The 15620-nt window shown below is 41.0% G+C and overlaps 1 protein-coding gene across 4 annotated transcripts in view; it reads right to left on the bottom strand.

Annotated features, from left to right (window-relative positions):
• Window positions 1-15620, bottom strand: part of LOC134359822 (transforming growth factor beta receptor type 3-like) — a 137601-nt gene that overhangs the window by 48978 nt on the left and 73003 nt on the right. For all 4 annotated transcript variants that reach the window (XM_063073524.1, XM_063073523.1, XM_063073526.1 and 1 more), the window contains exon 4: window positions 12054-12167. In XM_063073524.1, the coding sequence (XP_062929594.1) occupies window positions 12054-12167 (114 nt within the window). The remainder of the gene's footprint in view (window positions 1-12053; window positions 12168-15620) is intronic.

Here is a 15620-nt window from a genome sequence, read left to right as displayed (position 1 = left end):
TGAAAACTTCAATGTGAATGGTCCGGGCATCCAATGCACCAGCTGGTCTGTACTCATAGGAAAATGAACATAGAGATCACAAATTGGTATCATATATGATGCAGCAAAGTTTATTTGGAGCCCACCCACCGATTTTCTATTTAACATGTCTGATTAAGATACAACTTCAACAACCCATTGGAAAGAGAAGTTTCAACTTGAGGTCTGCTTAGTGTGGCCTAGTTCCAGGCTGTCTAGACCTGACCATAGCAGAACTAGACAATCTGGTATACAATTTTTTTGCACCAGCCTATGCATTCTCTCTTTGCATCACACTGCCACTCTACCCCAACCTCCTGTGTACTCTCTTATTTGTATACACATACAAATTACACAGCCCTCCTTGCTCAGACTGCAAGCTGGTTTCTTTCATTCCTTCTGTCTCGTCCAATGCCAAATTGCTTCCAAGGTTCTATAACGCAAACATTTTGGAAGTCTATAGTGATTAAGGAATATCAGATATGCACATGTTCTACGGTGGCCAGTGAAAAGTTGCTAATGCAACAGTGATGACATTATCTTCTATCCATATACAGTTCATCTCTTAGTCTTAGATTAAGATGGCACATACATCATCTAGCAAGGGCAAGGACAAGTGGAGCAGCCATTGTTGGAAAGGACAGGCTCATTTGGTGAGAAAAGGCTTGGGCAAGTTAAGTATCTGGTGAGTTGTTTCTTTTTCTTTCTTCATCTGTTAGTGCAGAGTTAGAACAGTGAGAGTGGCTCCAGGGGCTGCGCTGTGTTCTTTGTGTGAGATGTGGGAAATCTTGGAGACCTCCAGCCTTCCGGATAAGCACATCTACACCAGGTCCACCAGACTCTAGCTCCTCAGAGAACTTATAAATGAACCAGAGCTGCAGCTTGATCACCTTCAGCTCACGCGGGTAACTGAGGAGATGATTGATAGGAGCTATAGGGAGGTAGTCACCCCTAAGTTGCAGGAGGCAGATGAATGAGTAACTGTCAGGAAAGTGAAGGGGAATAGGCAGCCAGTGCAGCATACTCCTGTGGCCATTCCCTTCAATAATAAGTATATTGTTTAGATACTGTTGAAAGGGGACAGCTTGCTGGGCAGGGAGCTGCAGCAACTGGGTCTCTGGCACTGAGTCTGGATTTGTAGCTCAGAAAGGAAAGGGGGAGAAGAGGACTGCAGTAATGATAGGGGATTCCATAGTTATAGAGAAGTAGACACAAGATTCTGTGGACGTGATTAGGACACCATGATGGTATGTTGCCTTCCAGGTGACAGGGTCAGGGATATCACGGATTGGGTCCAAGACATTCTAAAAGCGGGGGTGGGGGGTGATGGTGAGCAGCCAGAAGTCTTGGTACATATTGACACAAAAGATATAGGTAGGAAAAGTGAGGAGGTTCCTGAAGAGCGAATTTGGAGAGCTAGGTAGAAGGCTGAAAAGCAGGACCTCCAAGGTAGCAATGTCTGGATTGCTGCTGATGCCATGTGCCAGTAAAGGCAAGAATAGGATGATTTGGCAGATTAATGTGTGGCTGAGAAACTGGTGCAGGGGGTAGGGTTTCAAATTTTTGGATCATGGGGATCTCTTCTGGAGAAGATATGACCTGTAAAAAAGTGAAGGGTTACACACCTGAGAGGGACCCATGTCATCGCAGGCATGTTTGCTAGAGCTGTTTGGGAAAGCTTAAACTAATTTGGCAGAGAGATAAGGCTGAGTATATGGTCATTGGTTTACAAGCAGAGGCAGTGTGTAGTGAGGTAAATGACAGGGCAAAATTGCAGTCAGTGGGATGAGTTACAGTGTAAAGGGAGGGAGACATCAAAAAGGGATACGGATACAGGACTGAAGGAGTTATATTTGAATGCACGCAGTATACAGAACAAGGTAGGTGATCTTGTAGCTCAGTTAGAGACTGGAAGACATGATATTGTGGGCATCACTGAGTTGTGGCTGAAAGAAGATTATAGTTCGAAGCTCAACATCCAAGGATACACATGGTATCGAAAGAACATGCAGGTAGGCAGACAGGGTGGCATGGTTCTGTTGGTAAAAATATGAAATTAAATCCTTAGAAAGGATTCATCTCGTCCACCATGAGAATGAAGATTCAGCCCAAAAGGCAACACCAAAATCAGAACACTATTAAGAAATTTAATGTTGACATCCTTCAAGACATCAGCCATGTATAGAAGTTCCAACAAAATCTTCAAGAACAACTGCCTAACAAATCCCACCATCTGTAGAAGGACACTGGAATCAATTGAAGAATGCTATCATCACCTCCTGCAAGGAAACAATTGGGTTCAAGATGAAAAAACATCAGGATTGGTTCGATGATAACGACAAACTACTCCAACAACTCATCAATGAAAAGAGAAAAGCTTTCATTACCTTACAAAATGACCAACAATCGGCTACCAAAAGGAAACGCTATCAGGAATGCAAGGCTGCAGTCCAGAAGAGCACCCGAAACCTGAAAAACCAATGGTGGAGGAAGAAAGCTCAGGAAATCTAACAACTAGCAGACACCAACGACACTCGAGGCTTTTTCAATGCAACTAAAGCTATTTTTGGCCCATCCACTCACGGTCAAGCCCCTCTCAAAAGCAAAGATGGTTCAACCATCCTGAACAGCAATGCTGACATCAATTCTAGATGGAGGGAGCACTTTGAAGATCTTCTAAATCAAACTGTCTCATTTGACAGGAATGTGATTAACAACATTCCAAAACAGCCTGTTGATGACTCCCTAAGCAAAAAACTAACACTTGAAGAAGTCAAGGAAGCCATCAAAACCTTGAAAAACAACAAGGCCGCTGGACTCGATGGAATACCAGCCGAGGTCTACAAAATTGGAGGTAACCCGCTTCATTATCAACTGCATCAACTTCTCATCAAGATCTGGATAAATGAAGACGTACCAGCAGACTTTAGAGACTCAGCAATCATTACCATCTACAAAAGGAAAGGCGATCGATCTGAATGCGGAAACTATCGTGGAATTTCCCTGTTAGCAACAGCAGGAAAGATCCTCACCCGCATCATAAACAATCAGCTCAAGTCTTTAGCTGAGAAGATCCTTCCAGAGACACAAACCGGTTTTAGACCATCACGTGGAGCAATCGATATGATCTTCACAATGCGACAACTACAAGAAAAATGTCGTGAACAACTTCAACCTTTGTACATGGCGTTCATCAACCTCACCAAAGCCTTTGAATCGGTATCAAGGGAACTCCTATGGGATGTCCTATCCACCCATGGATGCCCTGAAAAGTACATTCGAATCCTGAGACTCCTCCATGATGGCATGCTTGCCACAGTTATGGTCAGCAACAGTAAATGTGAGCCTTTTCAAGTTAGATCAGGAGTAAAACAGGGATGCATGTTTGCCCCAATTTTGTTCACCATCTTCATTGTGACAATCATCCACATTATCAAGGACGACCTACCCCCAGGAATCGAAATTGTCTACAGAACAGATGGCAGACTTTCCAATCTTGCCCATCTCAAGCCCAAAACGAAGATATCCTCGAGTTCCCTCATCAAGTTCCAATACGCAGATGACAACAGTGTTGCAGCTCTTTCAGAAAACCACTACAACAGATTCTGACTGCCTTTAACCATGCATACATGAAACTTGGACATACCGTCAATTCCAAGAAGACTCAGATCATCTATCAACCGTCACCAACTGAGACAAATCGGAAAGAACCATCAATTCAACTTGGCGAAACAACCCTAGAATATGTGGACCACTTTCTGTATCTTGGAAGTCACCTCTCCTCCAATGTCAACCTTAATGACGAGATCCAACATCGTCTTAAATGCGCTGGAACAGCTTTTGGACATCTCCGAACAAGATTCTTTCATGATCGTAACATCTGATCAGACACCAAAATGTTAGTGTACAAAGCAGTGGTAATCCCAATGCTCCTGTATGCATCAGAAACTTGGACAATATACCGACGACATCTGAAGGCACTTGAAAAGTTCCATCAACACTGTCTTCGAAACATCTTAAATATCAGCTGGGAAGATAGAAGAACCAACGTCAGCGTGCTAAATGAAGCAAAAGCAACAAGCATTGAAGCCTACGCCATCAAGAACCAACTAAGATGGAGCGGTCATGTTATTTGGATGAAAGACGAACGTCTGCCGAAACAAATCTTCTACTCCCAGCTTAAAGAAGGCAAACGTAAAAGAGGCGGACAACAGAAGACATTCAAAGACGTCTTAAAAGCCAACATGAAGAAATGTAACATCGACATCAACAATTGAGAAACCAATGCCAAGGACAGGAAACTCTGGCAAGCCATCATCTGAGAAGGAACAGCAACTTTCGAAGCCAACAGATGTGCAGAATTAGAAGAAAAGAGAAGAAAATGGGAAGAGAGGCAGCAACAACCAAAGCCCGATCTGCCATCTGGAACTACCTGTCCTGAATGCAGAAGAACTTTCAAAGCCAAGATTGGACTCATAAGCCACTTGAGAGCCCATAAGTAGATAAACAGAATGAAGACCATCATCCTCGACCTCAAGGGATAGCCACGACGATGATAGGATCAGAAGATATAGAATCCTTGTGGGTAGAGTTAAGAAACAGCAAAGGTAAAAAGATCCTGATGGGAGTTATATTCAGGCCTCCGAACAGCAGTCATGATGTGGGCTACAAATTACAATGGAAGATAGAAAATACATGTCAACAGGGCAATGTTATGATAGTCATGGGGGATTTCAATATGTAGGTAATGGGGAAAATCATGGTGATGCTGGATATCAAGAGGAAGAATTTGTAGAATGCCTGCAAGATGGCTTTTTAAAGCTGCTTGTGACTGAGCCCATTAGGGGATCAGCTATTCTGGATTGGGTGTTGTGCAATGAACCAGATTTGATTAGGGAGCTAAGGTAAAGGAACCCTTCAGATAGAATTCACTCTGCAATTTGAGAGGGAGAAGCTAAAGTCAGATGTATCAGTATGGGGAATTCCAAAGCCATGAGAGATGAGCTGGCCAAAGTTGATTGGAAGGGGACACTAGCAGGGATGACGGCAGAGCAACAATGGCTGGAGTTTCTGGGAGCAGTTTGGAAGGTGCAGGACAAATGCATCCCAAAGAAGTAGTAGTATTCTAAAGGCAACTCTAGCTGACAAGGGAAATCAAAGCCTGTATAAAAACAAAAGAGAAGACAAATAATAAAGCAAAAATTAGTAGGAAAATAGACTATAGGGAAACTTTCAAAAACCAACAGAAGACAACTAAAAGCCATGGGGGGGGTGAGGGGGTGGGGGGGGTTGGAAGATGAAATATGAAGGTAAGCTAGCCATTGATATTAAAGACAATATTAAGTTTTTCAAATATATAAAAAGTAAAAGAGAGGCAAGAGTAGATATTAGACTGCTGAAAAATGATGCTGAAGTAGTAGTAATGAGGACAAGAAAATGGCAGATGAACTTCATAAGTAATTTGCATTAGTGTTCACAGTGGAAGACTCAAAATATGCCGGAAGTTCGAGAGTGTCAGGGTGCAACAGTGAGTGCAGTTGCTGTTACTAGGGAAGTTTGAAAGTGTGAGGGTGCAGAAGTGAGTGCAGTTGCTATTCTTAGGGAGAAAGTGCTGAAAGGTCTGAAGGTAGATAAGCCACTTGGACCAGATAGACTACACCCTGGGGTTCTGAAAGAAGTAACTGAAGAGATTGTGGAAGCATTAGTACTGATCTTTCAAGAATCAATAGACTCTGGCATGGTTCTGGAGGCCTGGAAAATTGCAAAAGTCTGTCCACTCTTCAAAAAGGGAGGGAGGCAGAAAAAAGGAAATTATAGGTCAGTTAGCCTGATCTCAGTGGTTGGGAAGATATTGGAGTTGATTGTTAAGGATGTTGGTACTTGGAGATACATAATAAAATAAGCAAAAGTCAGCATGGTTTCCTTAAGGGAAAATCTTGCTTTTAGACCATTTTCTAAATGGAGAGAAAATCCAAGGTGCAACAGGACTTGTGAGTCCTTGTGCTAGATTCTCTAAAGGTTAATTTGCAGGTTGTGTCAGTGGTGAGGAAGGCAAATGTAATGTTAGCATTCATTCTGAAAGGACTAGAATATGAAAGCAAGGATATAATGCTAAGGCTTTATATGGCAATGGTGAGAACTCACACTTGGGAGTAATGTGAGCAGTTCTGGGCCCCTTATTTAAAAAGAAATGTGCTGACATTGGAAAGGGTTCACAGAAGTATTAAGGAGTAATTGATGGCTCTGGGCCTTTACTCATTGTAATTTAGAAGAATTTAGAAAAATGAGGAGGGATCTCATTAAAATCTATCGCATGTTGAAAGGCCTAGATAGAGTGGCTGTGAAGAGGATGTTTCCTATGGTGAGGGAGTCTAGGACCAGAGGGCACATTCTCAGAGTAGAGGGATATCCATTTAGAATGGAGATGAGGTGAGATTTCTTTAGCCAAAAGGTGGTGAATCTATGGAATTTGTTCTCCATTTTTTGTGACTAGACCCTGAAAACTTGGGCCATTTCATATCTCAGGATCCAGTGCCAAGATAGAATCAATGATGAAATTCATTTTCATTTTTAATTTCCAGCACAAGCTCTAGAACATTTAAAGATCAACACCGTGAGCTTATGATATATCAAGCAGGAGGGATTTTTATGTTGATATGGGCCTCTGAGACCTACATAGCTTACTCCACATGAAATAGGAGAGATATCATTTCTCTGTAAAATCTTCTAAATCCATTGGAAAGATAAGCAATCCAACATCGTTGTCCTCTTCTGGGTCAAGAGCCCCACCATTTAAGACCTAATTATACTAAGTTGGCTGTATTGGGCAAACATCGTTTGCCTGTTGAATTCCAGATTACCAAAATAGAAACTTCATTCCAAACTCTGACCAGGAAGAGATTATCAAGTGAACATTGGAAAACATAAGGATATCTCAAAGTCTCCTTGCAATAAAGAAAATGATAGCTGGGAAAAGGCAGAAATTGTTCACCCACTCCCACCACAGACAAAGATTTTAATAGTGCAAGCACCTCTCTTTCAAAGAACCAACACAAATACAGTAAATTGAATAGCTTCTTGTGTTATCTGCAAATAATATTATATTTCCTGCCCTTTTTCACTATTCCTTATTTCACCTGGTGCCAAATATCTATCAATTTTCACCTTCAATATTCTGTTCCATTAAACATCTACCACAAGAGGTTAGAAAAAGCCATTGTGCTTCAAACCCCGAGTAAAGAAATAGTGAAAGAAATATCAAAAGGACATTGCCATTTTGTTCTCTGGACTCTTTCCCATACAATAGTCCATATAAAATTTTTTTTAAGTCACTTTTAAGTAAGAAGATTCCAATATGTCTGTTACTGCGAACAGCAAAATAAAATGTGAGAACAATGTAACAGTAATAGCGGAAACAGAAAAAAAGACACACTCTGAAGAGTTTTGTTTAATTACTAGTTTTCCAGAATTATCAGAATCAGGTTTATTATCACCAGCATGTGATGTGAAATTTGTTAACTTAGCAGCAGCATTTCAATGCAATACATAATCTAGCAGAGAGACAAAAAATAATAAATAAAATATAACATGATAATAAACAAAGTAAATCAATTACGTATATTGAATAGATTATTAAAAATGTGCAAAAACAGAAATACTGTATATTAAAAAAGTGAGGTAGTGTCCAAAGCTTCAAAGTCCATTTAGGAATCGGATGGAAAAGGGGAAGAAGGTGTTCCTGAATTGCTGAGTGTATGCCTTCGGGGTTCTGTATCTCTTACCTGATGGTAACAGTGGGAAAAGGGCATGCCCTGGGTGCTGGAGGTCCTTAATAATGGATGCTGCCTTTCTGAGACACCGCTCCCTAGAAATGTCCTGGGTACTTTGCAGGCTAGTGCCCAAGATGGAGCTGACTAGATTTACAACCTTCTTCGGCTTCTTTCAGTCCTGTGCAGTAGCCCATCCATACCAGACAGTGATGCAGCCTGTCAGAATGCTCTCCACAGTACAACTATAGAAGTTTTTGAGTGTATTTGTTGACATGCCAAATTGCTTCAAACTCCTAATAAAGTATAGCAGCTGTCTTGCCTTCTTTATGACTACATCAATATGTTGGGACCAGGTAAGATCCTCAGAGATCTTGACACCCAGGAACTTGAAGCTGCTCACTCTCTCCACTTCTGATCCCTCTATGAGGATTAGTATGTGTTCCTTCGTCTTACCCGTCCTGAAGTCCACAATCAGATCTTAAAAGGATGTGTGTGTGTGTGTGTGTTTGTGTGTGTGTGTATATATGAGTTGCTTCATGTTAGGATGTGGCAGATTCTAATCCAAAGTTTCTACAAAAAAATAACAGTTGCAGACACACATGGGTGCATTACAGACATTGCCCATGGAATACAAGGTAAAATGAAAGCAAGAGTTGCAGAGTGGAATAAATGAAAAGGTGATCTCTCAGCAGGAGGCTATGTCCATCTAAAAATCTTAGGATGCATGTATCCTTCCTTAATCTCAGCAAGGAGGAACGTATGAGACATTATACTCCAATATCCTCATCAAAATTCTCCATGAAGCTTAGCCACAAATGCAGTCTCCAAACAGGGACTGCTAAAGGATATTGCACGACTGAGAGGGTTTACATGAATTCTTCCTTATTAGAGCTAAGAAAGGAACAGCTTGAGTGTGCACATGGCTTTTCAATGATTTCAGACGTCACAGTACAAAATGCCATTGACTGCAGACATCACACAGTAATTCTTACCCTGTGCTGAAAAAAAAACAATGGCGCTATCTTTTATATCTGGTATGATGCTATCAGCAGAAAATATTGTGCTGGAACTTTTGAACCTCCAACCTGAGAGTTGACTCATCATGGCAGTGGACCAACATTTGGGAATGGGAAGTTGAAGTAAAACGGATGGCCTCTAGGAAAACCTTTTTATGGCAGTTGGAGTGAAGGTGTTTAATGAAACAGACCCCCAACCTACATAGGGTATCACCAATGTTGAGAAGGCTGCACCACACATATAAATGAGCGACCTTTTTCCTCCAACATGCATGGTTAATACAAGATCAAATTTAATCATTAAGAAATATGGCTGTTAGAAAACCAGTTTACATTTACAACACAACTGGTCACCATTTTAGCTAGACAGTCACAAGTTTACATTGGTGAGCTAATTTAAGAAGCTGGAAGCACACATAATATTTTATTTGTACTTAAGATATATCAGAAATTTATGTGGCTTATTCTTAAAATGTACTTTCAAGCTCATTTTATTCACATTAGTTTATCTTGGGGAGAAAAAAATTCAGAACTCATACAAAATGCTGGAGGAGCTCAGCAAGTCAGGCAGCATCAATGGAAATAAATACGGTCAACATTTCAGGCCTGCAAAGGAAGCGAGAAGACACCAGAATAAGAAGGTAGGTGAAGGGGAAGGAGGATAGCAAGAGAGTGATAAGTGAAGCCAGGTGGGTAGGAAAGATAAAGGGCTGGAGGGGAAGGAATCTGATAGGATAGCAGATAGGATGATAGGAAAGAGGGAAGGAGGAGGGGTCCAGGAGGCAGTGATAGGCAGGTGAGAAGAGGTAAGAAGCCAGAGTAGGGAATAGAAGGTGGGGGGGGGGGGGGGAAGAAAGGGAAGTTTTTTTAAACTGGTAGGAGAAATTGATATTCGTGTTATCAGTTTGGAGGTTACCAAGATGGAATATAAGGCACCCTGACAGTGGCCTCATCTTGGCACAAAAGGGGGCCACGGACTGACATGTTGGAACAGGAATGGGAATCGGAAATAAAATGTTTGGCCACCGGGAAGTTCTGCTTTGTGAAGTGCCTCTGGGTATGCTTCCATGAATGATTAAATTTCTAGGCCTATCTCTTGGGTCTCCCTAAAGAACAAAGCCATTAATTGAAGTAGAAACTAAATGCTTACTTTTATATTATTTACAATCATAAAAAATTGTTAAGGTTCAAATATAAAACAAGGTGCAATTAAAAATCATTCTTTAACAATCCTTTACACATTACCTATTCTGCTGGAATTTGAAATCCAAGTTAATCGAAGGAACTTTAACAGGCTTGGCTTCATTATGGTAGTAGAAGAGGCAATGGACAGATATATTTGTATAGGAATGGGAAAGCCAAACTCAGGTTGGATGAACAACACCTGTGTAGCCTCCAACCTGATGGCATGAACATCAACTTATCTAACTTCCAGTAATTACTCCTCCCCCTCCCTTTTTCATTCCTCTTTCGGGTTACCCTCTCACCTCTTCCCTTCTCCTCACTTGCTCATCATTTCCCTCTGGTTACCCTCCTCCCCTTTACTCCCCCCATTAGATTGCTCCTTCTTTTGCCCTTTACTTATCCCCTTCCAACTTCAACACCCCCCCGCCATCCATCCATCCATCTTCCCTCTCACCTAGTCTTAGCTATCACCTTCATAATCTAGCTTCTGACCCCTTCCTTTCCAGTCCCTTTGAAGAGCCACAGCCCTAAACATTGATTATTTATTTCCCTCCATAGATGCTTCCTGACTTGTTGAGTTTCTCCAACATTTTGTGCATGTTGTTTAAGATTTCCATCAGGTGTGATATCTCTTGCTTGCCACATAATCAGAGTTGGCTTTAAATAGATCAAGCACACAAGTTTGTTTATCAATCCTCACTAATTTTGAGGTTTAAGGAGTTGATTTCTAGATTGATTCTATTACAAATATTAAGTGCAAAAAATAAATCTTTTCTAATCATCATACATCATAGCATGCGAGTGTGAGAGCGAGAGATCATAATGCAAATAATATTATAAATGCTTCATCACCAAGAGATGGAGGAAACTTCTAACCTGTTTTTTCTACTCATAATTTCTAACCAGTTCTGAATATTTGCTATGGATTGTTGACATTCAAAACTCTGTTTTGCAGTTTCAAATTATTTATTGACATAGCATTTTGACTAATACTGTGCACAATAATAGTCTGCTGGCACAGAAACTGACTAAGCAATGAGGAAGTGTCTCATAAAACTGAAAGTGCGTACACATCAAAAATCTGAAAGCAAGGGATTAGTTACAGAAATATTAGTACTTAAATTAATCTAGTAATTAAACTATTCTGAGAAAGTAGCAATACAGTGGAATCCAGTTAATTAGACCATCAGTTAATTGGGGCAGTCGCTTATTTAAGACAACTCTTAAAGAACAAACACTAAGCGACAAAATATCCAGGATTCCCTTCACGTATTTTAGTACACCGTGCCACTTAATTGGGGCAGGAAACTGCTGCCGAACAGTTTCTAACTAGTGTCAGACCCGTGCACTTGTCTGGCTGTTAGAAACTGCACTGTTCTCAGAACAGTTTTTAAATAACAGCAATTGTGCGTGCTTGTGCTCAAAAAGCAATTTTAGTTACTTATAGCTGGTGAGAAATAAGCAGTAAGACAATTCAGAACTATTTTGCTCACTGCAGTTTTAAGCATTCAGGCTTGAAGGTACCAGAAATTGCTGGGAATTAAAATGAAATGATTTTGCTACTTCAGCAAGTTAGAAACTGTGAAGAATTTGAAGGTATCGACAATTATCTTGAATGTTGCAATGAAAATTAAAATTTGGAGGATGCAATCGTTAATAGCATTGTATGAAGGAAGTCCATTATCTACACTAGGTGTTTGTGCTGATTTTGTTCATTTAAAAGGCAGCCGTGGCATTTATAGTTAATCAAATGAGTCCAGCAGGTTTATAGTACCGCAGTAGTATTGATAGTGTTCTAGTTCATTCTGTATTTCCTTTAAACACATAATTTGTTACTCAGTTAAATGGTAGTTTGTCTTTTTTATACTTTTTAAACTATTTCCATGAAACTTTGGCTAATTGGGGCAGCTACTTAACTGGGCCAAAATCTACTGATCCTGATGTGTCCCAATTTACAGAAATTCACTGTACACAAATATTATAAAAATGCCTTCTTTACAGGCCTGAATTCCTGTAATTATAGTAAATAACTCTCCATACATATGAATAACTGTACAATACTTACATGAACTATCAATGGCGTATTGATAGAACTCAAATTCCAAAATAAATAATGATTGCTGTAAAGAATAAGGACCATTGTCTTGTTGACATTAATGGGTTGCACATTCAACATAATCTGGAAAGACAAATATTAGAAAGTTAGCTTGTGTGCACAAGATTTAATAAATTGTACATTCAAGTATAAAAAGAACTACTTTCCTACATGGCTTTATGAAAATAACAGCCGAGTGCTGCAAGGTATGGAAATTTGCATTCAGCGACTAAAAGTTCATTTTTTATGCTTTAGGATAGAATTTTCATTCCTATATTAAATAAAGGATTGGTACTCAACAGGAGAAATTACTCCCTTATAATACTTTCATTATTATTTCAAAAGAAACAATCAGAGTGGATCAGTACTTGGAGATATGATGTGGTGGCCATTACAGAGACTTGGATGGCTCAGGGACAGGAATGGTTACTTCAAGTGCTGGTTTTTAGATGCTTCCGAACGGACAGGGAGGGAGGCAATAGAGGTGGGGGCGTGGCACTGTTGATCAGCGATAGTGTCACGGCTGCAGAAAAGGTGGACACCGTGGAGAGATTGTCTACGGGGCCTCTGTGAGTGGAGGTTAGGAACACGAAGGGGTCAATAACTTTACTGGGTGTTTTTTTATAAGCCGCCCAGTAGTAACAGGGATATCGAGGAGCAGACAGGGCAACAGATCCTGGAAAGGTTTAATAATAACAGAGTTGTCGTGATGGGAGATTTTAATTTCCCAAATATCGATTGGCATCTCCAAAGAGCAAGGGGTTTAGATGGGGTGGAGTTTGTTAGGTATGTTCAGGAAGGTTTCTTGACACAATATGTAGATAAGCCTACAAGAGGAGAGACTGCATTTGATTTAGTATTGGGAAATGAACCTGGTCAGATGTCAGATCTCTCAGTGGGAGAGCATCTTGGAGATAGCGATCATAAACAGGCCGAGATGGCCTGTTTCCATGCTGTAATTGTTATATGGTTATATATAATTCTATCTCCTTTACAATAGCATTGGAGAGAGATAGGAACAGACAAGTTAGAAAAGCATTTAATTGGAGTAAGGGGAATTATGAGGCTATCAGGCTGGAAATTGGAAGCTTAAATTTGGAACAGATGTTCTCAGGGAAAAGTACGGAAGAAATGTGGCAAATGTTCAGGGGATATTTGTGTGGAGTTCTGCAATAGGTACGTTCCAATGAGACAGGGAAGTTATGGTCGGGTACAGGAACCATGGTGTACAAAGGCTGTAATAAATCTAGTCAAAAAGAAAAGCTTACAAAACGTTCAGAGAGCTAGGTAATGCTGGAGATCTAGAAGATTATAAGGCTAATAGGAAGGAGCTAAAGAAGGAAATTAGGAGAGCCAGAAGGGGGCATGAAAAGGCCTTGGCGGTCAGGATTAAGGAAATCTCCAAAGCCTTCTACAAGTATGTGAAGAACAAGAGGATAAGACGTGAAAGAATAGGATCTATCAAGTGTGACAGTGGGAAAGTGTGTGTGGAACTGGAGGAAATAGCAGAGGTACTTAATGAATACTGCACTTCAGTATTCACTATGGAAAAGGATCGTGGTGATTGTTGTGATGACTTGCAGCAAACTGAAAAGCTTGAACTTGTAGATATTAAGAAAGAGGTTGTACTGGAGCTTTTGGAAAGCATCAAGTTGGATAAGTCACCAGGACTGGATGAGATGTACCCCAGGCTACTGTGGGAGGTGAGGGAGGAGATTGCTGAGCCTCTGGCGATGATCCCCACATACTGCAAATATCCAAATATCCGGACCTGCCTCTCGGTTTTTTTGCACTACCTTACTTTGCCTTTTCTATTTTCTATTTATGATTTATAATTTAAATTTTTAATATTTACTATCGATTTGTACTCCAGGGAGCATGAAGAGCAGAATCAAATATCGCTGTGATTATTGTATGTTCTAGTATCAATTGTTTGGCGACAATAAAGTAAAGTATAAAGTATCTTTGCATCATCAATAGGAACAGGAGAGGTTCCGGAGGATTTTCTTTTTCTTCAGCAGTTGAACGGGGCACAACTGCGCAAGCACGTGAAAGTCGGCCCGTGAGGCAGCAGGAGAGTTTAAAAAAGCGAGCAGATTAACAGAGCGGGCGATGGAGTAGTGGGACACAGAGTAGGAAGGCTTTGGCGAGCAGAGGCTGAGGACGAGCCTGCTCCCAGTGAGGTAAGGCCAGGTAAGTTCTTTTAATTACTCTAATTAACTTAGGAGTAGGTAATGGAGGCAGCAGTTAGGGCAGTTGAGTGCTCCATTTGCAGTATGTGGGAAGTCAGGGTGAGCACAATTGTCCCTGATGATTACACCTGTGAAAGGTGCATCCAGCTGCAGCTCCTGACAAACCGTGTTAGGGAACTGGAGCTGGATGAACTTCGGATCCTTCATGAGGCAGAGGCAGAAATAAACAGGAGTTACAGGGAGATAGACACCCTTAAAAGCCAGGAGGCAGGTGGCTGGGTGACTGTCAGGAGAGGGAAGCGGAATAGACAGAATGAGCAGAGAACCCCTGTGGCCATTCCCATCAATAATAAGTATACCGTTTCGGATATTGTTGGTGGGGACGACCTACCAGGGACAAGTTGCAGTGGTTGCATCTCTGGCGCCGAGACTGGACCCTCAGCTCAGAAGGGAAGCAGGGAAAAGAGGAGAGCAGTAGTGATAGGGGATTCGATAGTTAAAGGGACAAATAAGAGGTTCTGTGGAAGAGATTGAGAATCCCGGATGGTCTATTGCCTCCCTGGTGCCAGAGGACGGGGTGATAATTTGGATTAGTAAGTATGCAGATGATACTAAGATAGGTGGCATTGTGGATAATGAAGCAGGTTTTCAAAGCTTGCAGAGAGATTTAGGCCAGTTAGAAGAGTGGGCTGAAAGATCGCAGATGGCGTTTAATGCTGATAAGTGTGAGGTGTTAGGTTTTGGTAGGACTAATCAAAATAGGACATACATGGTAAATGGTAGGGCATTGAAGAATGCAGTAGAACAGAGTGATCTAGGAATAATGGTGCATAGTTCCCTGAAGGTGGAATCTCTTGTGGATAGGGTGGTGAAGAAAGCTTTTGGTATGCTGGCTTTTATAAATCACAGCATTGAGTATAGGAGTTGGGATGTAATGTTAAAATTGTACAAGGCATTGGTAAGGCCAAATTTGGAGTATTGTGTATAGTTCTGGTCACCAAATTATAGGAAAGATGTCAACAAAATAGAGAGAGTACAGAGAAGATTTACTAGAATGTTGCCTGGGTTTCAGCACCTGAGTTACAGAGAAAGGTTGAACAAGTTAGGTCTTTATTCTTTGGAGCGTAGAAGGTTGAGGGGGGACTTGATAGAGGTATTTAAAATTATGAGGGGGATAGATAGAGTTGACATGGATAGGCTTTTTCCATTGAGAGTAGGGGAGATTCAAACAAGAGGACATGAGTTGAGAGTTAGGGGGCAAAAGTTGAGAGGTAACACGAGGGGGAACTTCTTTACTCAGAGAGTGGTGGCTGTGTGGAACGAGCTTCCAGTAGAAGTGGTAGAG

The sequence above is a fragment of the Mobula hypostoma genome, chromosome 21 (genome assembly GCF_963921235.1).
Source record: "Mobula hypostoma chromosome 21, sMobHyp1.1, whole genome shotgun sequence".
Taxonomy (NCBI): Eukaryota; Metazoa; Chordata; class Chondrichthyes; order Myliobatiformes; family Myliobatidae; genus Mobula; species Mobula hypostoma.
This window is presented reverse-complemented; position numbering and strand designations above follow the sequence as displayed.